Consider the following 25,663-nt stretch of genomic DNA (forward strand, 5'->3'; position numbering starts at 1 on the left):
ATTTGAGATGTCCATGATGGGTGAGTTGAAGTTCTTCCTCGGATTTCAAATCAAGTAGGTGAAGGATGGAACTTTTATTAGTCAAACGAAGTACACCCATGATATGCTCAAGAAGTTTGACATGGTGAATGCCAAGCCTATCAAAACTCCCATGCCAACCAATGGACATCTTGATCTCAACATTGAAGGGAAAGCCGTGGATACCAAGGTATATCGTTCCATGATCGTCTCTCTACTTTATTTGTGTGCATCTAGGCTCGATATTATGCTTAGTGTGTGCATGTGTGCTAGATTTCAAGCTAACCTGAAAGAGTGTCACTTAGTGGTTGTTAAGAGAATCTTGAGATATTTAGTACACACTCCTAACCTTGGTTTGTGGTATCCTAAGGGCTCTAAGTTTGATCTACTTGGGTATTCGGATTCCGATTACGCCGGTTGCAAAGTAGATCAAAAAAGCACTTCAAGGACATGTCACTTCCTTGGACGATCCCTAGTGTCTTGGAGTTCTCAAAAGCAAAATTGTGTAGCCCTTTCCACTGCCAAGGCCAAGTACGTTGCGGCCAGTGCCTGTTGTGCCCAACTACTTTGGATGAGGCAAACTCTTCATGATTTTGGATGTCATTTTACCAAAATCCCATTATTATGTGACAATGAGAGTGTCATTAAGCTTGCAAACAATCCCGTAAGCCACTCTAGAACCAAGCACATAAACATCCGTCATCATTTCTTGAGAGACCATAAAACCAAAGGAGATATCAAAATTCGCCATGTGAGCACCGAAAAGCAACTAGCCGATATCTTCACAAAGTCCCTCGATGAGTCAAGGTTTTGTGCTTTGCGTAGTGAGCTAAATATACTTGATTCTCATAACATGGTTTGAATTTTAGCATGCCTCTATTTGATAAACTAGTATCTAGGCAAAAGAGTTGAAAATTTTCATATTGTGCATGAAAATGATTTATAAAAGGCAACTTATGTATCATGATCAAGGTCTGTATTGATTATTTGTTTCTGGTCATGGTATATACGTGATATGTGTCCATATCTTATACAGAGAGAGTCATATAGATTATAGCTAACTCCCACTGTTTTGGGGAGTGCGGCAGTGCCGGGCTAGGCATGCGGCAGTGCCACACTTTGAATCTTAATTGAGGCAGCAGCTGCAGGTACCGTTACCGCCGCCGTCGTCGTGGCGGGCTGCGGCGGCCAGCTTCAGGGAGAGCCTGTCCCGCTCCCTCTCCTTCTCCCTCAACGAGCAGGAGAAGGACGACGAGGTTGAGCTGAGATGGGCGGCCGTCGAGAGGCTGCCCACCCTGGACAGGCTCCACACCTCGCTGCAGCAGCTCCATGCAGCGGCGGACAAGGACCAGGACCAGCTGCAGGCTGCTCCTGCGCCATGGCAGGTGGTGGACGTGCGCACGCTGGGTGCGGCGGAGCGGCGCACGGTGGTGGACACCCTCATCGCCAATATCCACCGGGACAACCTCCGCCTGCTCCACAAGCAGCGGCAGAGGATGGACCGCGTCGGCGTCCGCCCGCCCACGGTGGAGGTGCGCTGGCGCGACGTCCAAGTCGAGGCCGAGTGCCAGGTGGTGCACGGGAAGCCGCTCCCCACCCTCTGGAACGCCGTCGTCTCCAGCCTCTCTGTACGTGTTCTTTCCATCGGCGCCCGGCCGGCCCAGCTCTCTCCTTTCTCTCTCTTCTGCGGCGTCCATTACGTCGTCCATTGATTCCATCAGGTGGTGAGCACCATGCTGGGCCTCAACCGCCAGCAAGAGGCCAGGGTGCGCATCCTCCACGGCGTCAGCGGCGTCGTCAAGCCGTCCAGGCTGACGCTCCTCCTGGGACCCCCTGGCTGCGGCAAGTCCACACTCCTCAAGGCGCTCGCAGGGAAGCTCAACGCCACCAGTCTCAAGGTGACAGGAGAGATAGAGTACAATGGCGTGGAGCTGAGTGGCTTCGTTCCGGAGAAGACGGCGGCTTACATCGACCAATACGACCTTCATGTCCCTGAGATGACTGTCAGAGAGACCATCGACTTCTCTGCAAGATTCCAGGGCGTTGGCAACAGAGCAGGTAATGTCTCCAGATCAAATTATTAACTGGTGAGCACCACTCACTCTCACTACCATTGTATCTTATTTTCTCAGAGATCATGAAGGAGGTGATTAGAAGGGAGAAGGAGGCCGGCATTACCCCTGACCCTGACGTCGACACTTACATGAAGGTAAACCACCACTAGTAGTTTATCAATTATATATCATGCATGTTTTTCCAATGCAAGTGCCCACATCATTTTTATATAGTTTACTTAACTTTTTTCATTGTCTAACTATAACAAGCAAATTATGCATGCATGTGCACATATTCTACTCCAATTCTAACGGGCATTATTGTATCTTAATTTCATAGGCGATATCTGTGGAAGGTTTAGAAAGGAGCATGCAAACAGACTACATTATGAAGGTACTACTATAGACGTACTACAGTACAATTGTCGCCTGAGGACACATATGCATGCTCTTGGTGTTGGTGGCCCACCGTATATACGAATAAGCTCTTCCTCGATTGACAGATTATGGGACTTGACATATGTGCTGACATAATGGTGGGAGATGCAATGAGAAGAGGTGTTTCAGGCGGTGAGAAGAAGAGACTTACCACAGGTGATTCCACGACTCAAATTATTTGAGGGCGTCCCAACTACAATTATGTAGGGATTGAATTTCTTCTTCTTGAGTTCGAGGGATCCCCCATATATGCATTGCAAACAGGACATAGAAGTTTTAAGCGCCCTCTAGAAACGTAGGAGGTTCACAGGAATTGTATATCTAAATTTTATAAGAATTAGTTCAATTTCACATGAAAAACGTAGGATTTAATGCCCGCGTGGGGGGGCAGGGGACTTTGATGCCCTTTTTGGTGAATAACATATGATGCTGAGAAGCACCAGCCTCCTGGACATGGATATCGTGCTTTTGAGACCCTCCAGTATCTAATATATCGGTTCTAGGTTTGATGTATGTGCATATCACGTTTGTGGCAAGTTCCCTCTTATTCATTGTGGTTCATAGAGTAGACACTGTTTTGGTGGACTTATTACTTGTGTACCAAGTTAACATGTCGGTTTGCCAAAATCACATTTCAACATTATCTATATTATTATATAATCCTGAGAGCATTTCCAATAGATTACTTATCTCATCCCAATACTAAAAAACTACTAGATTACTTATCCTCTCCCCAATATCAAAAACACTTAAGTAACTACCAAAAACCACAGCCATCGATCGTTGTTCTTGCCACGTGGACTTTTCCGACAAGCCGGTGCCATTGTTTTGCCATGGAGGACAACTACACATGAGTCATTCACCATTGCCCGTCAATCGAGCGCCACAAACATGAATCATGCACCGGCGGTAGCCAATGTTGCCTACAGACTCAATCACGGGGCGGGTGGTGGATCCGTGCATGACGGAGCGCGACACCAGCAACCAACCTAGCTGCTTCCCCACGCTCGGGGCTTAGTGACAAACCCGCTTCCCCATGCCGGCGACCAACCTGCTCCCTTGCATATCTAGTCATAGGGGAGTTCGAAGCTGGCGGATCCAGTTATATGGGGGAGCTCGAAGCGCGTGATGACAACCTCGAGGAGCAGGAGCAGCTTTTGCTTCGCAACAAAGGCACGAGACGAAGCAACCGGTGCAGTCGTTGTCGTGCCTGGCATTCTCGGCGCCACTGGAGCTGGGGAACCAAGAGAGGTGGTAGAGACTAGAGGGCAGTGGAATGGCGTCGGGCCTCGGGAGCAAGGAAGGGAGAGGAAACGATGATTTTGGAAGTAGACACATAAATGACACGTGGGTCTCAGATGTCAGGGCAGATATAGGGTACCGGGTTTTGGTAGTCTGTTGGATGTGGGAAAGAAAAAACTACATTACTAATAATGAGAGAGAACCTATATTCAGTTTTAGGGGATGGAGGATAAGTAATCTGTTGGAGATGCTCCGACGTCAGTAACTAAATTTAGTTGACTCAATTGAGGATGCTTGTTCCATTACTGAAGATTCTGTCTTACAGGAGAAATGATAGTAGGACCCTCAAAAGCACTCTTCATGGATGAAATATCAACTGGGTTGGATAGCTCCACAACATTTCAAATTATTTCTTGCCTCCAACAGTTGGCTCATATCTCAGAGTCTACCATACTAGTCTCACTTCTTCAACCAGCACCAGAGACGTATGAGCTTTTTGATGATATTATCTTGATGGCTGAAGGAAAAATTGTATACCATGGATCTAAGAGTTGCATTATGAGTTTCTTTGAATCATGTGGATTCAAGTGCCCTGATAGGAAAGGCTTTGCTGACTTTCTCCAAGAGGTAAATATACAAAATTGGTTATGTAAAAACAAGTAGCATCATAATTAGCAGTTTCTATTACATTTCCTATAGCATTGCTTGTTCATAACACTTGTTGGGGGCATGGCATAATGCATTTAACAAAAAATATGTCTCCCACTAGAACAAACGAGAGTATATGGAACTATGTATCTTTGTCTCTCTACATCCTACAAGGGAGAGTTGTGTCTTGACCATTGACCTTCAACACCAGAATCCCGTCCTCTATCATTATTGGTTTACAAGATTGGCCATATACTGACAGTCTTCATTGAGGAAACAATCCGAATATCTATAGCTTTTGCAAACTCTAACAGAATCATCCTGTTTATGCAGTAATGCAAAAGGTCAACCTTGCATGCCAAACTTTATCTACTTTCATTTTTTGCAATATGCAGAATAGCTAAACTAGACATTTAGGTTGACACAGTGTTCTTAATAACTACTATTTATGTGGGCATATGTCTCAAGTTTCACTGTTTGTGTAACGTACAAAGGAGTAATATCTATAGTTTGTGAACTGTCATGAAAAATTGTAAAAAATGTACATATGAAGCAATAATCAAGTATAGATTAAACTATATATTAGGGTAACAGATTAACTTCGTTAGAAGCTAGGAATTCTTATTCTTCCATACTTATATATAGGTCTTATCGGAAAAGGATCAACAACAATATTGGAGCCGCGGTGGAGAATCATACAATTTTGTTACCATTGACCAGTTCTGTGACAAGTTCAAAGTGTCTCAAATTGGCCAGAACCTTGCTGGGGAGATTTCAAAGCCTTATGACAAATCAAAAGGGCATAAAAATGCCTTGTCCTGTAGTATCTACTCGTTATCCAAGTGGGAACTCCTCAAAGCATGTTTCGCAAGGGAGCGTCTCCTCATGAAACGAAATGCCTTCATCTACATAGCAAAAATTGTTCAGGTAAGCCACATAGAAATGATATTTTGTAGAAAACATTGTCGATAAATACAAATTGTTGAACATACAGATTTAGTATTATTAAACAAATATAAAGACTAATCACCTAATTTTGTAGTTCCACATGATTCACATGGAACTAAATATTGATGATCATAAGAAAATTACACATATTATTCGTAGCTTTGGCTATAGGGAGAAATGTATGGGATGTACACACACACACACACACACACACACACACACACACACACACACACACACACACACACACACACACACACACACACACACACACACACACACACACACACACACACACACACACACACACACACACACACACACACACACACACACACACACACACACACACACACACACACACACACACACACACACACACACACACACACACACACACACACACACACACACACACACACACACACACACACACACACACACACACACACACACACACACACTTCCTACTCAATTTGATAGTTAAGAATTTTCATTACATGTGCTTATATGAACTACTTAACTACACTTTTATGGTGTAAAGTATGTCTTACAGTTGACATGAACTAAGGTATGATTTTACATTTTCTTAGTGCGCCCACTAGCAATTAATAGTTCACTATTACCGCAGATTGCACTACTTGCTGCTATTACTGGGACGGTATTTTTGAACACACATATGGGTGTTGATAGAGTTCTTGCTAACTATTACATGGGTTCACTATTCTTTGCACTGATCCTGCTGATGGTGAATGGATTCCCTGAGCTTTCTATGGTAGTTAGCAGACTTCCAGTCTTCTACAAACAAAGAGACTACTACTTCTATCCTGCATGGGCTTATGCAGTACCGGCTTTTATCCTAAAGGTTCCAATCTCTTTAGTTGAGTCAATAGCTTGGACATCACTATCTTACTTCCTCATTGGCTATACTCCCGAGGCATCCAGGTAGGAATTACAATTTTGTTATGACTAATTTAATCACATAATTTTTCTGTTATCAACTTTGGTAATAATGCTTGTGTGTCAACATTTTATCTGCATAAGCTTCTCTAATAAAGAGGTAAAATCATGCATCTCATGTTTTTTTGTGACTATCATGCATCTCATGTGTGTACATATTTATGCGCATTTCCCCTAGTCTAGCCAAAAGAAGCATTGGGTAGATTCTTTAACTAACTTTTCAGTGACCCCTGTTGAGGTCAATTATATATAAGTTCTTTAGGCCTTATTTAGCTCTAGGTTTCTAAGATTCAGTTACTAAGTTTGCTAAAAAAATTAAGAGATTCATTTATAGATCTGTATGTTCTGACACACTCCATTTGTGTCCGTAGATTCTTACATCACCTTCTTATCCTCTTCCTAATCCACACTGGAGCATTGTCGATGTTTAGATGTGTCGCCTCTTACTGCCAAACAATGGTGACTGGTGTAGTGGGTGGTACAGTGGCACTTCTACTCATCCTTCTATTTGGGGGTTTCCTCATTCCTCATTGTAAGACATTCCCATGTTTTCATGAATTTGTACTTCAAGCAAGATATTGGCCTACAACTATTGAACACAAACTGCTAACACATTTTGTGTCAAATTGCTACAGCATCCATGCCTAATTGGCTGAAATGGGGATTTTGGCTTTCACCATTATCGTACGCTGAGATAGGTTTAACTGAAAACGAGTTCTTAGCACCAAGATGGATAAAGGTAAACTTTGACATAAAGAATTTGTACCACCAATTGTGCACTCCATAAGAAAATCATTCCCCTTGTTCCTTGGAAGCATGCCATATTTTCTTATACAATATTTGTGTTTTTTACTTCAGTTTACTACCTTGTTAGCAGAACTTGCAAGCGAGGTATACACATGGAATTAGTAGATTGATTATCAGAGTACATGGTGCATGTTTATGTATGCAAGGATATTCTAGGGCTGGCTTAAAGAATTAGAACCAACCACAAAGATCCTTGCCTATCTCAAATAAGTCTACACTTCCCAAAGGTGTGCATGGGACTCTAGCTAGGTCCACGATAGCACAAGCGATGTATGCTCGACTCTAAGTCCATGGCTTTAGTGAAGATATCAGGGTGCTGTGGAGAAGGCATCCCTTTAGTAAAAATATCAGGGTGTTACGATAAAGTAGGAACGCGTGGAATACATGAACAAGCAGACAAAGAGCAACTCTCTCATGAACAAAATGAAGATCAAACTCCATAGTCTTGTTGTGCTAACATTGAATGGGGTTGGAGGACATGTAGACAATGCTGATGTTGTCATAGTATACCAATTACCAACTTAGCTCAACAAAGAGGAGAGCAGAGATCAAGGAGTAGCTGATGTGTAGCCAAGTAGATTTGGTGATTGGAGTGGCCAAAGCATGATATTCTACCTCGACACTAGAGCAAGACATATTACCTTGATATTTGGATCACCAAGAGATAAGGTTGCATGCCATCAAGAAACACAATATAGCTCGAGGTGGGCAAGTGTACCAAACTCAAAGGGTCAACATCACTATAGAGTTACAAAGACTTCAAGTGTCCCAGCGCACCAAGATTACAAGGGCACAAAGCCCAACTTACTCTAGGTCGTCTCAAGATAAAGCCTAAGGACTCGCTAATCAAGCTCTAAGCAAGATTATAAGCTTTGGATATTAACACAAAGCTCCCATATGGGGTTGGAGTGTATCTATAGCTTCTCTTGTCTCCAACAACCTTCAAATAGCCAATAGAAGCCACCCAAGTATATATATAGCTCCTCATGGCTTGGATGACTAAGACGACGGTGCCAGAGCGAGGTGGATGTGTTGGTGGGTTGGGCGCACAGTGAAGACACAAAGGCCGATGAACACTAGGGGTATAATGGTCTGTTGATATTGGCACCTAATGACTAGTTTTTGCATTTGAAGATCTTTCATTGAGCAACCAGTGGGCTTCAATAAATTTAGTAGAATGATTGCTGTTAGTGGTAAATTGGCAAACATTTATAAGATTCTTAATCCTTAGGGAAGAACATTATTTATAGGAAAGAACAAAACAAGTCGGTTGGTAGTAGAAGTGACGGGAAGCAAAGACGACCCATTGTTGGCAACATTAGATGAAGAAAAATGACACTACCATAGAAAAGAAGAGCATGGAAGGATACAAACGTCAAAGGCCATGTGGGAGGTGGCATTTTAATCAAAGTAACACTTGTTTTGCTAGGCCAACGTCAGTGCCATGGTGTTGAAGTTGGATGCAAGGGAATGTTGGTCTCATGAAGAGACACCAGCTATGGGGTTGTGGAACACTGGAGGGGTGGCATGCAATGTTCAGGAGCACTAACCAGAAACGCTTGCTATAGATGTAGTGATGTGGACTAGTTGCATGGGGTGAAGGGATATGAGCAAGGGATGGCCAAGGACTAGGACACATCTAAATGGACTCGGTCCATGGTTTATAGATTGATGGATAGGGAGAGAGAGAGAGAGAGACTTGATTACCAATGAATTAATGTTCAAGGTGTCAGATTAGTTAGCTCCGGCAATGCCTAGAAACAAGATCGCATAGACGGATTTAGATGGTAGCACATGAGACACAAGGATTTATACTGGTGCGCTAAACCCTACTCTAGTGGTGAGACTGCTCTTGTGTTTGTATACTCAATTACAGGGGTTGTTGCTCCTAGCTATGTAGTAAATTGGAATGATGGGAGAAGATCCCGAGCCCGAGGTCCCTACCCTCCTTTATATAGGTAGAGGGGGTAGGGTTACAGAGAGGGTGATCTGGCTAATAGATTGGATTCCTAGTTTCTTACACGGAATATGCAACAGATTGATCCTAGCTATCGTCTAGATACGCCTGCCTTGGCTTGCCTTGATCTCCACGTTGGTCGATCGTGTCAACCCTTGCGGGACTCCTTAGCGACTGCTGGGCCAACAGCTTGGCGATGGTCATATATACGGGTGGTGCGGGTCCCCTAGCCCATATATTTGACACAAGGGCAAGCTAGAAAACATGTGTATGGTGTGGTTATGCCCATCACTGTCTTGAAGAAGTCCCTAGAGATAGTGGCATAGATCCACTACTAGTTAATACAATCCATGCAGACTCGATCCAGGACGGTCAAGTAGGGATGGTCATTGAGAATGTGGCTCTAGAGGGAGAATTTCATGAGCATGATGAAGAAGTGGCCACACCACATGGTGTAGTTTCTAGTTGCTAGATTCGAAGATATGAAGAACAAGGGTCCTGAACACACGTTTAGGGTAATAATAGCTAGAGCATGATAATTGACAATCGTCGTTGCTTTGTGAAGTAGCATAGTGTCCTGATGGGAACATAATGACTTGGCTTCTTTGTCATCATAGGGTAGACCAATTGTGCCAGCGCGCTCACAAGCCACGTGCTCAAGGGTGGCACACATGCAGGCATCAACAATTTGTGTTCCTGGGTAGTGCGTTTGCCTCTGTCTAGCAGCTTTAGCGCGAGCAAGAGCAGCGTTGCTGATAGCTTTCGAGCACTCCTCCTAGGCATCACAATCAGGTCAAATTGGTGAGTTTCCTCTATAGCCATGCATTCTTGCTCGAGTGTTGCCTCTTCAGTAACATTATTATTATTATTGAGAGCAACTGCAGTGGCACTAGGGGAGATTGGAGACGTGGTGGAAGGAGGGTTGCCGGCCATGGAGATGGTGGCAATAGCTAGGGTTTAGGCGAAGGTGTGTGATTGAGGATAAACTAGCCTGAAACCATGGAGTAAGGTATACACACATAATTTGTTTATATAGGCAAGGATATCCTAGGGTTAGCTTATAGAATCCGAACCAATTATAGAGATCATTGCCTATCTCAATTCAGTCTACAGATGCGCGCCAAACTCTAGGTCCATGACAACACAAGTTGTGTATGTCGAAGAACTAAAGGCCTAATTTTTAAGTTATATTTGTAAAGTTGTAAATCAAATTTATTTTGCCTTTTAATGGATTCCTGTTGTCACAATGCAAAATATATAACAAAAAATGTAATATGCAATTTTTCATCACTGAGATAGTACTAAACTTTTTTCCTATGTTGATAGTTCACAATATCTGGTGTGACACTTGGAAGGAGGATATTAATGGACAGAGGGTTGAACTTCTCTAGCTACTTCTATTGGATTTCAATTGGAGCATTGATTGGGTTTATTTTGTTATTTAGTATAGGTTTTGCTGCTGGCTTGACTATTAAAAAGTGTAAGTGCACTATTATTTAAATTTTCTTTGAATTCAAAATTTGGACTACTTTTAATTCTCAAATATATTTTGATTTGAATTTTAAAGTTGATGAAAGCTTATGCTGAATAGTTCAAACATACAATGCATAATTGTTCTAACCTCCCATGTACCTCATTCTCAGCTCCAGGAACTTCTAGGGCTATTATTTCTCGTGATAAGATTACCAAATTTAATAGAAGAGACCAGTGTACATTTATGGACACTAAAGATGGGATAGATAAGACACAAGAAAATTCTTCTACTCCTAGCAGGACTGGTTAGCCTCAATTCTACAGTGTGGAACCAATTATAGTTTCAGAGTGTTAGTGAAATGGAACTCACTTTCGATAATCGATTACATTGCAGGAAGGGTGGTGTTACCTTTTGTGCCCCTTACAATATCATTTCAGGATGTGAACTACTATGTCGACACACCTGCGGTAATTATCATACTCTAAAAAGTCAAGATAGTTGCTAGTGAAAGAAAGCCATGCTTGATGGACCATCACATGGGCATGGCAGGCACGTGTGCTTCCTAGTGAAGTAAACAAAGGAAAAAAATTACTAGCAGAAAGTAATTAGGAACATTTATTGACCAATAAAAAATGTTTATTGTTGTAGGAAATGAGGGAGCAAGGCTACATGGAGAGAAAACTTCAACTACTCCACAACATCACAGGAGCCTTCCAACCAGGAGTCCTTTCAGCACTCATGGGGGTCACTGGGGCAGGGAAAACAACCTTGCTTGATGTTCTTGCTGGGAGGAAAACTGGTGGTATTATTGAAGGAGATATAAGAGTAGGAGGCTATCCTAAAGTTCAAAAAACTTTTGCTAGGATATCAGGTTACTGTGAACAAACTGATATTCACTCCTCACAAATCACAGTGGGTGAGTCTGTTGCATATTCAGCCTGGTTGCGTCTTCCAATAGAAATTGACTCCAAAACACGAGATGTGAGTTATAATTGATGATATGGCATAAATAAATGGTTCTTTTACTTCATAGTTGTACCTTAGGTACATCAAAATTACAAATAACTACAAGGTAACTGCTATTCTTTCCCCTTGCAGGAATTTGTCAATCAAGTTCTTGAAATAGTTGAGTTGGACAAAATAAGAGATGCTTTGGTTGGAATACCTAGGATAAATGGACTATCTATAGAGCAACGGAAGCGTCTCACAATTGCAGTTGAGCTTGTATCCAACCCTTCAATCATATTCATGGATGAGCCAACATCAGGCTTGGATGCAAGGGCAGCGGCTATTGTCATGCGTGCAGTGAAGAACGTTGCAATACACAGGTCGAACAGTTGTGTGCACTATTCACCAACCAAGCATCGAAATATTTGAGGCATTTGATGAGGTAATAATACCATTTGTGCATCCTCTAATTTGTCAACGATAAAAAGGAGGTAAATTCAAAATAATAGGAAGAATACCTTCTATAGTTCTGTTTTCCAAGAACAAGATAAAGTTCAAGTTATACCGTACCTGAGTAGTATGAAGCACTAGAGGAGCTAGCTGAAAATTCATGCAAACTCAGATGTAACGCCAAACAATTCAGTCACTAGAAACTAAAACTTATCCATATATTAATCGTCTACCTAACGGACAAAAAACTACATTCAATACAAAACCTTCTTCAACCTTCTGATGGTCTAATTGTTTGAGATGTTGAGAGTACAATTAACCCTATTATTTCCAAAGAAAAAATTGTTCTTTCATCTAATTTATTGATATGGTTTCTTTTAAATAATATCATACATTGCTAATTATTATGTAAAATTCATACATAGCTGATGCTGATGAAGAGGGGTGGACAATTGATCTATGCTGGGCCGCTTGGACACCATTCGTGTATGCTCATCCAATATTTCCAGGTAACTAAAAGAAAGTTCAATTTTTGTGTATACACATATAGTTTATATTGTGACTTAAATCAATGTAAGTCATCTTACATTGCAAGCAAGATAGACTTCACAATGGTTTCCATTTGTTTTGAATATTTTCAATAATTATAACATGATGTGTTTTTGACTTCTAGAGTGCCCATGATTTCCATTGTACATAACACATGGAATAGACTTGCTATATTTCATGAAAGAGTAAAGTACACAAACTAGCTATATCCCTAAACTTTGAAAGTTGTTGTTTCAAACCCCCTAAGCTTTTTAAGTGGTTGATCTGAGGTCCAAAACCTTCTACTCGATCAACAACTACTCTCTCACTTTTCATGATTGATCTAGTGGCATTGCATGCGCCAAGTTCAAGAATCACCTGGTATAATTTACTCATCGTGAAAATGCATTTAGTTTTAGTGAAGACAACAATGACCTATATTTTATCCTCGAGTAGAGTGTGTTCCATAGGCTAACATACTTGTGAAAGTATTCCCTCTATTTCTTTCTAGGCAATACCTGGGGTACCCAAGATAAAGGACAACTACAACCCATCAACATGGATGCTAGAAGTTACCACAACATCTTTGGAAGCTCAACTAGGAGTCGATTTCGCACAAGTTTACAGGGACTCGTCAATGTACAAGTAAGCTTTGAAAAAACATCAAAATTAGTTATAAACCATGCGTATGACACTAACAAACATTTTAATACAATCATTACAAAATACAATATGTAAAACAAGTTTAGAGGCATTGTGTATCCACAATACTTATGAAAATAAATTTCATAGATCATAAAAGCAATTTGATTAGGAAGGAACACCCTATTCGCTTGATCATATCAGCCATGATACAGTGTTTTTCTCTCACAACAAAACAGCATCAGCTGGCTTATAAGCCATAGAAACGATCAATCGAACAGGGTGAAGCAACCGACTTATATGCCATGAATTCTCTCTTATTTGTTACGAATTAAATTTTGCATAACATCTATGCTAATAATAAGCTTTTGGGATTGAAGGGATAAAGAAGAAATCGTAAGACGCTTGAGCATACCACCTGTGGGTACAAGCAACCTCCATTTCCTGACATGGTATCCACAAAATTTTTGGGAGCAGTTCAAAGCTTGCATTTGGAAGCAATGTTTATCATACTGGAGAACCCCTTCCTACAACTTGGTGCGGATTGTGTTCATATTTTTTGCCTCCATGGCCTTCGGGGCATTATACTGGCAGCAAGGCAACATAAATCGTATGTATGTAAACCATCATTTTGACCAATATGACACCACATATCTCTTAGTTATATTTTTCTTAATTAATTTATTGTTAATTAAACTTTTTGGGGGTAGAAATGACGAGCAAGGTCTATTCAATATATTGGGGTGCATGTTTGGCACCGCTATATTTGCTGGCATCAACAACTGTCAATTGGTGATGCCATTCATCTCCATTGAGCGATCTGTCGTCTATAGAGAAAGGTTTGCAGGAATGTACTCTCCTTGGGCTTATTCCTTTGCACAGGTAAATATAGACTTGGTGCAAACTACTTACATAAGGAGGCTTATAAATTAGTTAGTTCTAGAGCTCGTAGCAATAATGTTTCGATATGGAGTTAGTATTAATTAATATTTGAAGACTTTAACTTTATTTTATGTTTTTCCCAAGTAGGTCATTATGGAGATTCCTTATGTTCTTGTGCAAATAGTGTTGTCCACATTGATAGCTTACCCAATGATAGGGTATGCATGGGAAGCAGAAAAGTTCTTCTGGTTTATATATACCATGTTCTGTACACTGCTCTACTTCCTATATTTTGGAATGATGATGGTGTCACTCACCCCAAACATCCAAGTGGCGTCCATATTAACATCTCTATTCTACACCATGCAATGCCTCATGTCTGGCTACGTTGTGCCTGGTCCAGTAAGTCCTTCCACTCACTTAATGGCGTAGTTTGCTCTATTTCGTTTGTCGATGTTTGTGATTTTTTCATTCAATGTATCATTGAGCTTGTTTCCAAGGGAAATATGCTAGTGAATTAAAGGAGTGGTAAATTTTCCACTTCTTGGTTTCATGTTAGCTTTAGTCAAGGATTTAGTAAAGCTACATATATGCATTAGTGAAGAAACAAAACTAATCTTAGATGAATAATAGACTGAAGGAAAGTATTTTATTATGCATATAGATACTACTAAGGTTGCATTGATGCTGGGTAATTTATACTAGCTTTTTGGTGCATTTGTTGCAGCAAATACCAAAATGGTGGCTATGGTTGTACTACATGTCTCCCATGTCATGGACACTCAATTTATTCTTCACCACCCAGTTTGGGTATGAGGACCACAAGAAGATTGGGGTATTCGGGGAGACCAAATCTGTTGCAGCATTTCTTAGAGACTATTTTGGTTTCCGACGTGAATTGCTACCCCTAACAGCTATAGTTCTGGTGGCCTTCCCCGTCTTCTTTGCCACTCTATTTGGTTACGGCATTTCAAAATTTAACTTCCAAAGGAGATAAATCAGTAAATAATCAAAAGCAAAGTTTATTTGCATAGTGTATCATAAAGGTCAGTCTTGTGCACATTAGATATGTGCTGTAGTGCTAATGATTAGCTTGTGTTTGGAACAAGTAGTTGAGTAACATGCAAAGCATCTAGAATGGAATGTATTATGTGGAACACCTAAAATACAAACTGTATTGCTCTTATTTAATCGCTCAAAATATACATATGTTTGTTTCTGCTGTTGTGCTGGACAGGACTATTATTTTTCATAGAAAGCTGAATGGACTTTACTAGTTTCCAAGTAATGCTTGTGAACTATAATATTTAACGTTTGGTATAATGGACGAATGTGTTCAATGTAGTTTTTAAGCATCATTTAGTAGGACAAAATGTTAAGTTACAATACTAAACAACAAATTGAAGTGCACTATATGTGCATCAATTTAGAAAACTATACTACTTATTTAGTTTGGTTCCTGTTCATCCAAAGAGGTACAATTTTAGATAAATCTTACTTATAGAGTGTGGCACTTGTAACTTGTTTCCCACCACTTCTCTAGGTAAAAGGGGACTTAGGTATTCACATTTTCATTCCATGACTCCTATTTCTTCAATAACTAAATGACAGAAGATCACTTAGATAGAAGGTTCATCTCTGAGGGTGCTAGTTATATCAAATTTTGACCTTGAGAGCTCAGCTTTGAGGTACAGGATTCCACGCCTTAAGACCAAGCCTTTTAGCTTTGGCTTGTTGGTGAACCATGTTTGTCTTGGCCCAGGCGTCGGCCCCGTTCTAGGATTGCTTCAAGCAATAAAACCGAGGTAGGTTCTCTTAGTGGAATATAGTCTTCAAACTAGACCTCTTGGCGAAGTTCTACAATAGATAACAACAAGTTAGCTATTTGAGATGATTAAAACCTTGACCCTCTATTTAGAAGGAAAACTAACATGATGGATGATTCATTGTAAAATACTGCCCAAGGTAATGGGAGCTATCAAATGAGTACTAGTGGATCATAATCCATAACAAGAAAATGAAAGCAGCAACTTCGTCATGGGATTTATAAAATGCTAGCATGTTGGATAGAACCAATTCTACGCTTCCTGTGAGCACAAGCTTAGTCAAAGAATAGAAGGATTAATCAATAATCTCCTAAGGCACAATAGATTACATAAACCAAACGTGCAACCCAATCTACCTAATAAACACATCTGAAATCCTCAAGTTGTTCTTATTGCTCATTACGCTCGTTGCATGCTATAAAGTAGTTTTTGGCGTATTTTTGATGATCGTCTTCCTGGTTCCCATAATACTATTACATTCTTGGATGAAGTAAATGTTATACTAAATGCTAAAAGATAAAAAGTCGGCCACATGCTATTTAGCCATTATTCAGACAAACAACCACTTAAGCAGGCAAAACAACTTTTTAAACGGGATAAACGTCCGATTAAACAGAAATGTCATACCACTGTGTAGCATTTTATACGATGTGTAACAGTAAACATTGGTGCATAGTATTAGAGATATGTATAGTCTAACACATGTATATCATGTGACATGTACTCCAAGTTGTACTCTGACAATATATGAAAGTCAGCCCTATATTGAGGGTGAGCTGTTCTCTAATTCTCTACGTGGTATCAAGAGATCGGGTCCTCTTCCGGCTCCTTCCTCTACCCTAGCTTCTGTCCTGCGCCATCTCCTCCTTGGCCGTGTGGCCACCCCATCTTGCGACGCCCCTGCGAGCGATCTTCGCTCCCTCCGATCAGGATCCCTCTCCTGATTGCCCGCCTCCGCGTGATCCTACATGCCGCCTTGCCCATCGTGCATGCGACTTCTTCTTCCTACCACTCGCCCCCATGTGTCTGCTCACGCAATCCTGCATCCCGCTCACTTTTGCATGATCTTTCGCGCCTCATGTGCTCGCTCGTGCAACCCCATGCACACTGCCCACTTGCAGCTAACCTCTGATTGATCCCTACCTAAACCTGTCTTCCTTCTTCTTGCATCAAAGAATTTGCATATTTCAGAAAAGAGAAAAATTCCAACATATGTACTCCTTTTAAATATGTATGATTTCTAATTACTTCTGCCAGAGCATACACAATGAGAATGCAGCATATATAGATAACAAAGGTTAAACCTATGTATGGTTTGTTGTCTGGTGCACACTTGACATGTCAGGTGCATGTGCAGAAGCTGCAACTTTTGGGCAATGACTAGTTTGCTTGTGGGCTTATAAATAGAGTGTGTGGCTAGGTGTTTGAGGGTGGTGTGGTGTTTGTGAACCCTCCCACACATATGAGAGCCAAAACTAACTACTCCACTCACTTGCATAGTTGAGATTGCGATTCAATGTGAGATTGAAGTGACCTAGTTCTTGTGCTTCAGAGAGAGATCATCTAGTGCACTAGGGGCTAGTTAGCAAGCTTGAGGGCTTGTTACTCTTTGAGGTTGCCACCTCATACATGACTTGGAGGCTTGGGGGATCCATTATAGCATAGGGAATGTATTCTTCTTTCGAAGAATTGGCCATTATCCCCCGGAATGATTGCGGATGGGGTCTAATAGAAGTAAGTAGATGGAGAGATCATCCACAAACGATTTGATTTCTAGTTTTGTCGTATCACACCCCGGTATTGATATCAGATACGTATTTTCTGAACAGGCACTAGGGAGGTCATGCCAAAGCGCTACCCTGAGATTAGACTCGAAGGGTAGTAAGACATCCCGCCAGGATGCCCTGTCCGAAGTCAAGTATTTAGGACAAGTATTTAGGAAACAAAGATTGTGTGGTGCTCAGGAAGCATCCACATTGTGAGGGGTGTTGTGCTTGCCCCACGGGAGATCACAAAGAGCAACTCTAGTAGAAGCGAGGTGCGAAGAGCGTCAAGTGGTTAAACTAGATCAAAGTGCTAGAGATCAAGTTGGGAGCACACCTCAAGGTGTGAGAGCAAGCTTGCGCGCTTGCCGCTAGCAAGAGTATCAGTGTTGACATTTCTTAACGCAATCACCAAGTATGGAGATAGAATCCATCCTTAGCAAAGGCGCCAGGAATGTGCATTGGCAATCCTTAGCAACATTACTAATATTTAGCAATGTCACTAAGTAAAGCCTTGATAGTTCCTTAACAATTTTAGATATTTATCCGCAAGCGCATGGATCTATCATTGTAGCATTTCACCCGGGAGTATTCAAGGTATCGTTATTTATATTTTACCAAAGGAAGGCATTAATTGATTAAGAGTCTAGTATGGATATGAACTCAATAATATACTTGCAAAGTGAACCAATGTTTAATACAGGGGTAAAGATGGTATAATCAATATAGTGGACACACACTTGGGCATTCCTCAAAGATAAAAGGAAAATAAAGAATAATCCTAAGTAGAGCATGGCATGTTCTAATATAGTCATGCAAAGATTAGTTGATGATCGTACAAGTCACATAATTAGTTTTAGTGCTAAGTGTGAAGCAGGCCGGGAGGCCACCGAGTACGTGTCTGCCAGGAACCTCATGTGACAATTTAGACTCCTACACCCTAAATGAACATGGCAGAATACAAGGGACGGACAGGGCTGCCACCACCTGCCGCCTACCCCTCAACCGTGGAGAAGGACAATGCATTCACCTATCTCTCCATACCTGAGCACCACACCCTATACACAGAAACTACCCATATCCCCCCGGGACTCCAACCCTATGGATCAACAAATAAAAGACTTGGGCACATCCAAAGGCACGATGAACCGCTACCTCAACTTAGCTCTAATTCCAATCATATGAGTTATATGAATGATTAAGCATAAAGTCATGTATGCTAATCTCATGACATAGAGACTATATACTAGTTCATATGTCAAGTTCATAACATAAAGACTATACTTTAGTTCATAAGTATGACTATAATTATAAGATGAGTACAAGACTTTGGAAGAACTCATATTTCTATTCATACCAAGAATCTCTTCTTCCAAGGAGTCAAGCCCTCCAAGGTAGCTTTGCCTTGCTCTAGATTACTACAAAAAGGTAAAAGTACAAGAGAGAGTGAGGTGTTGCTCAAATGGTGTGTGTTGAAGAGGGAGCTCTCCCCCTCTATTTATATAGGCTCTATGGCGGTTTGGAGAGCATATCTGGTGGGAGCCCCACATGCCACTACATCTGCATGTTGTCCAGGCACTGCCTTCCGAAGGAGTGGCCGAGAGGAGCTAGGGGCGGTGTGCCCGCACCAAGGGTGCGGCCCCACCCTGATCGGCTCTCCTCGCCACCGCCTTCGCATGGGTGGTTTTGCGCCCAAATTATCTGGGTAGATGGGCCTTTCTATTATTCCATTGCGCAATTCAGCATTACATCTTGTCATAATGCGCCTTTTGGTGTATTTTCCCATTGTCGGCGCGAAAATATGGTAGCCACGCCAGGTGGACACGCAGCAAGCCAGAACGATCTGGAGATCTGCCTGGCTTCAACGTAGGACCAGTCGATCCTGTGAATTCCCAAGGGCGTGCCAGTCAATTTGATCTGCAATTGACAAGGAGAGAAAGTTTATCAGTAATTTAGGGTGAAACATGCTGGTTTTGCCCAGAAAGTTCCAAGTGTGCCGCTTCAGGAGCAGCCAGACAGGAAAATCGACTAAATAGCCGATACTCAAATATGACTCATTACAATCTTTGGAATAAGAAAAACATTCCTAACTTAAGATAACTTGGACCCTAATCTTTTCTTTTTTTTGTAGAGTCTGACATATTTTTCCCAACGCCAACCGTAGCTCATTGACGTTATCTGCTGATGTCATCCGAAGAGAGCCGATCCCAGTACCACATCTGAATCAGTTGATATCGATCCTTATACAATCAATTCCTTGATGACACAATCTTGAAAGCTTCCAGTTCCCGTGTTCTTCCCAAATTTTGGTGTAAACACCCATGTATTCGAGTTTAAGTCCTGCAAAACAAGAATCTATAAATACATGTGGAATTGGGTCAATAGTAAATGCATATGTGCATAAGGTTGCTATTTTCTCCTCTTTTTATGTCTTAATTGGCGGGTCAAATGGATTGTTAAGGACCACCAACAATTGGCGGCAACCTCAGGCTTGCCTCAACATGGATTAAGTGATTGGCAAACCACCGAACCTCGAGATAACAATCTTTGTGTCATCTTCTTCCCGTTGGTTTGCAATCTTCTTACACTAGCTTGTATTACTTGTTCTGTACTTGTGCTGCGTGGTTGCTCTTATGTAAATAGTTAACTTGTGTAGTTAATTAATAGCTCTCTTATGCTAGTTAGCTTGTGTAGCCAAGTAGCTTAGTGTCGGTGTTTTGAGTAAACACCAACGAGTAAATTTGTGTTATTGTGCGTCTGGCCTGGATGGTGTGCTAAAAAGACACAAGGTTTATACTGGTTCGGGGAGAATGTCTCTACATCCAGTTTGTGGCTACTGCTCGTGTTATTAGCACTGAAAAGTTCATAGTAGGGGTTACAAATGGGCGAGAGAGAGACAGGTCCTAAGTCTCTGATGGAAAGGTCGAATGGGTGCTGAGAGCTTGGTTGCTGCTCAGCTATATGTTCGAGGTTCAATGCTAGTGGTTCTACTGTGATGTGGTGAAATCGATCCCCTTAGTGGGGTGCCCTGTTTTATAGGCCAAGGGAGAGCAGGGATTACAGATGGGAGAAAAGAGGAAAATCAGAGGCAAAGGAAGTCCTTCATCGATGCCGGGTCTTCCTTTTCCTCTATGTGGGCCCCGCTGACATGGCAGGCGGTGACAGGGATAGCTCCATGTTGGGCATATGTTCGCTGACCCTGACAGGGCCACGCTGGGTGACTGTCCGTTGATGATGCCATGTCCTGGCATTGTCAGCGAGTTGTCACATCCCATCCCGCCCCGGCGGGCGGCGCGACGGACCAGGGTGCTGATCAACGGCCATACAGGGAGCAGACAACACAGTGACCGCATGTTCGTTACTGTGGATGATGCGAGTTTCCTTCTGGACCATAGTGATTGTCATGAGCTTCCATAAGGATCCATGCCCAAGGGCAAATGATGGCGCCCACAACACTGTAAGGCAAATGTCGGCGCCTACAACACTATTTGGGCTCTGCCATGCCTAGAAGGTCGCAAAGCACCCTTCTGGCATGGCCTGACGGTACTTTCCTGCAAGCGTGCAGGGTACAGTCCTTGGTATTGTGGTTGACTTAAGTGTCCTGCCTTATCTGCGTGCGTCGTTATAAAGGAGTCACGCATAGATGTCGGGCGAGGCGGAGCTAGCCCTTAGACGTCGGGCAAGGCGGAGCCAACCCTTAGACGTTGAGTGAGGTGGAGCTAGCCCTTGAGGGTCGGGTGAGGCAGACCCAGCCCTCAGACGTTGGGCGAGGTGGAGCCAGCCCTTGGACATCGGGCGAGGCGAAGCCAGCCCTCGGGGGCCGAGCGAGACAGAGCCATCCCTAGGGAGTCAGTCGAGGTGGAGGCAACCCTTGGGGGTCGAGCGAGACAGAGCCATCCCTCCAGAGTCAACCGAGGTAGAGCCAACCCTCGGGGGTCGGGCGAGACGGGGGCCCATGGCCACAACGCCCACCGAGGCGGAGCCAACCCTCGGGGGTCAGATGAGGTAGGGCCCTCCACCTTGGTGGCCGGATGATGTGGGACCCGGCAAGTGGTGTAGTTGAAAGGTCCTAGTATGGCTAGAGGGGGGTGAATAGCCTATTTAAAATTCTACAAATCAACTAGAGCAATTTGATTAGTATGACAAATAGCGTAATGCAAACTTGCTCTAGCTCTACAAGGGTTGCAAGCCACCTATCCAACAATTCTAGTTGCAATGATTACTTAGGCACACAAAGTTGCTACTCTCAAGAGCTCAACTAGATGAATGTAAACAACAAAGCAAGCTCTCAATTCTAATTACTCTAAAGAGCTTGTGTCAACTAGTTTGCAAGAATGTAATCAAGTAAGTAGGGTGATTATACCGCCGTGTAGGGGATGAACCAATCACAAGATGAAGATTAAGCCAATCACCGGGAGAATGCAAATGACAAGAGACAATCGATTTTTCTCCCGAGGTTCACGTGTTTGCCAACACGCTAGTCCCCGTTGTGTCGACCAACACTTGGTGGTTCGGCGGCTAAGAGGTGTTTCACAAACCTCGTCCACACGATAGGACACCGCAAGAACCGACCCACAAGTCAGGTAACTCAATGACACGAGCAATTTACTAGAGTTACCTTTCGGCACTCCGCTGGGGAAGGTACAACTCCCCTCACAATCACCGAAGGCAGCCACGAACAATCACCAACTCGTGCCGATCCTTCACCGCTGCTCCAACCATCTAGGTGGTGGCAACCACCAAGAGTAACAAGCGAAATCCGCAGCGCAACACGAATACCAACTACCTCTAGATGCAATCACTCAAGCAATGCACTTGGATTCTCTCCCAATCTCACAATGATGATGGATCAATGATGGAGATGTGTGGGAGGACTTTGGCTAAGCTCACAAGGTTGCTATATCAATGAAAATGTGCAAGTGTGCTCCCTTGAGCTGGCCATGGGGCTATAAATAGAGTCCCCATCAAATAGAGCCATTATACCCCTTCACTAGGCAAAACGTGCTCTGACCGGACGCTCCGGTCATACTGACCGGACGCTGGCCCTCAGCGTCCGGTCGCCCGATGGACGCCACGCGTCACCAGCTTCAAACGCTGTTCGTCAGATTTCAACGGCTGCGAAGCTGACCGGACACTGAAGCCCCAGCGTCCGGTCGTTTCTAGTAAGCTCCCTGAGGCATATTTTTTCGACCGGACACGTCCGGTCCACCTTGACCGGATGCAGACCAGCGTCCGGTGCTCAACCCTAGCCACTGTGTCGTCTGACAGCTCGACCGGACGCAGCCTTTCAGTGTCCGGTCGCTAAGTGACCCAGCGTCCGGTCAATAGACCGACGCCAGCATCATTTCGACCAACTCCATTTCAACTCTAACTTCTTCACCCTTGCTCAAATGTGCCAACCACCAAGAATTTTGCATCCGGCGCAATAGAAAATAGACATTTCATTTTCCCGAAAGCGCCGAGAGAGACCCCAAACCCATCTCCACCCTACAAACACCGCCTCCTTTGTAAATGCACCAACACCACCAAGTGTATCACCTTGTGCACAAGTGTTAGCATATTTTCACAAACATTTTCAAGGGTGTTAGCACTCCACTAGATCCTAAATGCATATGCAATGAGTTAGAGCATCTAGTGGCACTTTGATAACCGCATTCCGATACGAGTTTCACTCCTCTTAATAGTACGGCTATCTATCCTAAGTGTGATCACACTCACTAAGTGTCTTGATCACTAAAACAAAATGGCTCCTACATTTTATACCTTTGCCTTGAGCCTTTTGTTTTTCTCTTTCTTCTTTTCCAAGTTTAAGCATTTGACCATCACCATGCCATCACCATTGTCATGATCTTCGCCATTGCTTCATCACTTGGAGTAGTGCTACCTATCTCATAATCATCTTGATAAATTAGGTTAGCACTTAGGGTTTCATCAATTAACCAAAACCAAACTAGAGCTTTCAGTAGTTGCGCCCTTGATCGCGGGGACGAATCAATGTTGATGGTCATTAGCTCCTCTTATTCGGGTACCCTAGTATTGGTCCCTGATAGGAGCCCCCGGGTGATTTCAAGTAGAATCACCTGGGGGATTTTCTGACTTGCTAGTGGGTGCACATGAGCGCACCCAGTGGGTGTAGCCCCCGAGCCTACGGAGGAGTAGAATACTCCTTTAGAGGCTTTTTTGAAAGAGGGGATTCTGCCCTGGGCGATTCGAGTAGAATCGTCTGGGGGATTTTCTGACTTGCCAGCGGGTACGCGCGAGCGCACCTGGTGGGTGTAGCCCCCGAGCCTACGGAGGAGTAGAATACTGTTGACACCATTTTTTGCACGTGTCAAAATGATCAGAGTGGGCTACTCGGTAGGAGGAAAGTTACTGTATACGCTGATAGTCGATAAAAATCAGCTTGTAAAGATGGTTGCCGATGAATGGTGGTGATCGATGGAAAGGTTGATTTAGACTCGGGCGTTGCCGATAAGGTTGGAGATGTTATTGTCGATGCCGATGAAGGAAGGCTTGAAAACTACTGCCGATGAAACAGGAAGTATGCCGATGGAAAGGAGGTCGGTGAGAATTCCATCGTAATTGAGGCGGACAGGGAAATAGATAGGAGTTGATTTCCTTTTCTATATTTGTTAGAGTATGATTCATGTAAGAGTCACGTGTTTCCTTAGATATGGACTTGGTGTCCTAGTCGTATTTGGTTATGTCTCTTTAGATCAGGGTATAAATATAGATTGAGGGGCAATGTAATATATATCAATCAATATCAAAACCAATTTTTACTCCTATTTGCATCTACTTACTTTTCGGCGACTTCGTCAATTTGCATATTTTTCCTTTTTACGAGTTCTCATTGATTTGGCGAGTTGCATCGCTTCAGTGCGACCTTTGGCGATTCTCGAGTTCCGCGTGAGTACCTCTTGGCCGTGACTTTCGGGCGTATCGCTGTTGTCAGGACCAAAGTGCTCGTATCTTCATCCTTGTCGATTAACAGGTCAAATCGACTGGCACGCTTTGGATATCGATTCGGGTATTAGCCCTTTGTGTTTGCAAATCCACTTTTGCATCAACACATCTTTAGGCACGCCTGGTGGGACAAATCAATCTGATCAATATGTTCAATCCCGAGATCGATTCAGGGAACATTATCGCGGTATCAGAAGAAGATCTTAAGGAAGAGTAGAGGCAGGCTATGGAAAAGGCTGTAGAAGAATACAGGCAGCTTTGTCTGAAATCGTTTAGCCTGAACAAGAGTGGACAAGTCATCCAGAAGCAAGATTTGCCGTTGCCTCGGTAGGTTACCTTTGACTCCAATCCTGGTAAACTTCAAGAGATGGTTAATTCTGCAGTAAATCATGCTTTGATTAATCATTCCAATGTGCTGTCCAATACTGCTCATAATGCTGTGGTTCGAACTCTCAAAGAAGGACAAGCGTCACCGCATTACGTTGGGCCTGCCTATCACCAACTAGAGCCAGCATCTATCAATACTCCATCGGCTCCCTCGGCCATTGTGGGTACAGAAGTTACTTCTCCTCCAGTATCGGTAGGCTTACCTAATATTCAATCTACACCGATACGATCAGATCCGGTACTACCAAGAGGACGAGTTCAGCTTAATACAGATCTATCGGCATTAGCTATGTCAGGCCTTGTGTCTCAGAATAGCCAGATTCCTGCTAATTGGTGGGGATATGGTATGCCTCCGGAGTCATCTGCTTTCAATCCTGGGTTACCTCAAGTGTTTGATGTAGTAGGAAAAGCTCCTATACCATCGGCTGTTTCGCCGATGGCTCAAGTGCCTCAATATGCCACAGCAACTACTGTGCAACCAACTCCAGAAGGTTTCCAGATGCCTTTGGTTCAAACACTCAATTCAAGTCCATCGGCAAGCTTACTGCCGATGTAGTAGAAAGCCCCTGCTATGAGTCAAACTGGGGTTCAGTTCATGCCTCAAGCTGGTTATAATTATCCAACAATGTCAGCAAATTACCAGCCATCGGTAAGTTTTGTACCGATGAGTTCTAATAATGGTTGGTCAGGACAGTTACCTGTTCAACATACAGTTCAGCAAAATC

The 25,663-nt window shown here is 42.9% G+C and overlaps 1 protein-coding gene across 1 annotated transcript; it reads left to right on the forward strand.

Annotated features, from left to right (window-relative positions):
* The first annotated feature begins 1,165 nt into the window (after nucleotides 1-1,165).
* On the forward strand, nucleotides 1,166-15,046 carry LOC136531878 (ABC transporter G family member 41-like). Its single transcript, XM_066524541.1, is given in 22 exon segments — nucleotides 1,166-1,646; nucleotides 1,740-2,076; nucleotides 2,151-2,227; nucleotides 2,413-2,466; nucleotides 2,576-2,666; nucleotides 4,078-4,379; nucleotides 5,046-5,327; nucleotides 5,980-6,293; nucleotides 6,680-6,840; nucleotides 6,944-7,047; nucleotides 10,399-10,552; nucleotides 10,716-10,850; nucleotides 10,940-11,013; nucleotides 11,195-11,527; nucleotides 11,645-11,866; nucleotides 11,868-11,936; nucleotides 12,370-12,453; nucleotides 12,984-13,117; nucleotides 13,495-13,728; nucleotides 13,825-13,996; nucleotides 14,144-14,398; nucleotides 14,724-15,046. Coding segments are annotated over 22 exon segments (3,990 nt in total). The 5' UTR covers nucleotides 1,166-1,514; the 3' UTR covers nucleotides 14,994-15,046.
* The last annotated feature ends 10,617 nt before the right edge of the window (nucleotides 15,047-25,663 follow it).

This window comes from Miscanthus floridulus, unplaced genomic scaffold, assembly GCF_019320115.1.
Source record: "Miscanthus floridulus cultivar M001 unplaced genomic scaffold, ASM1932011v1 fs_46_1_2, whole genome shotgun sequence".
Lineage (NCBI taxonomy): Eukaryota > Viridiplantae > Streptophyta > Magnoliopsida > Poales > Poaceae > Miscanthus > Miscanthus floridulus.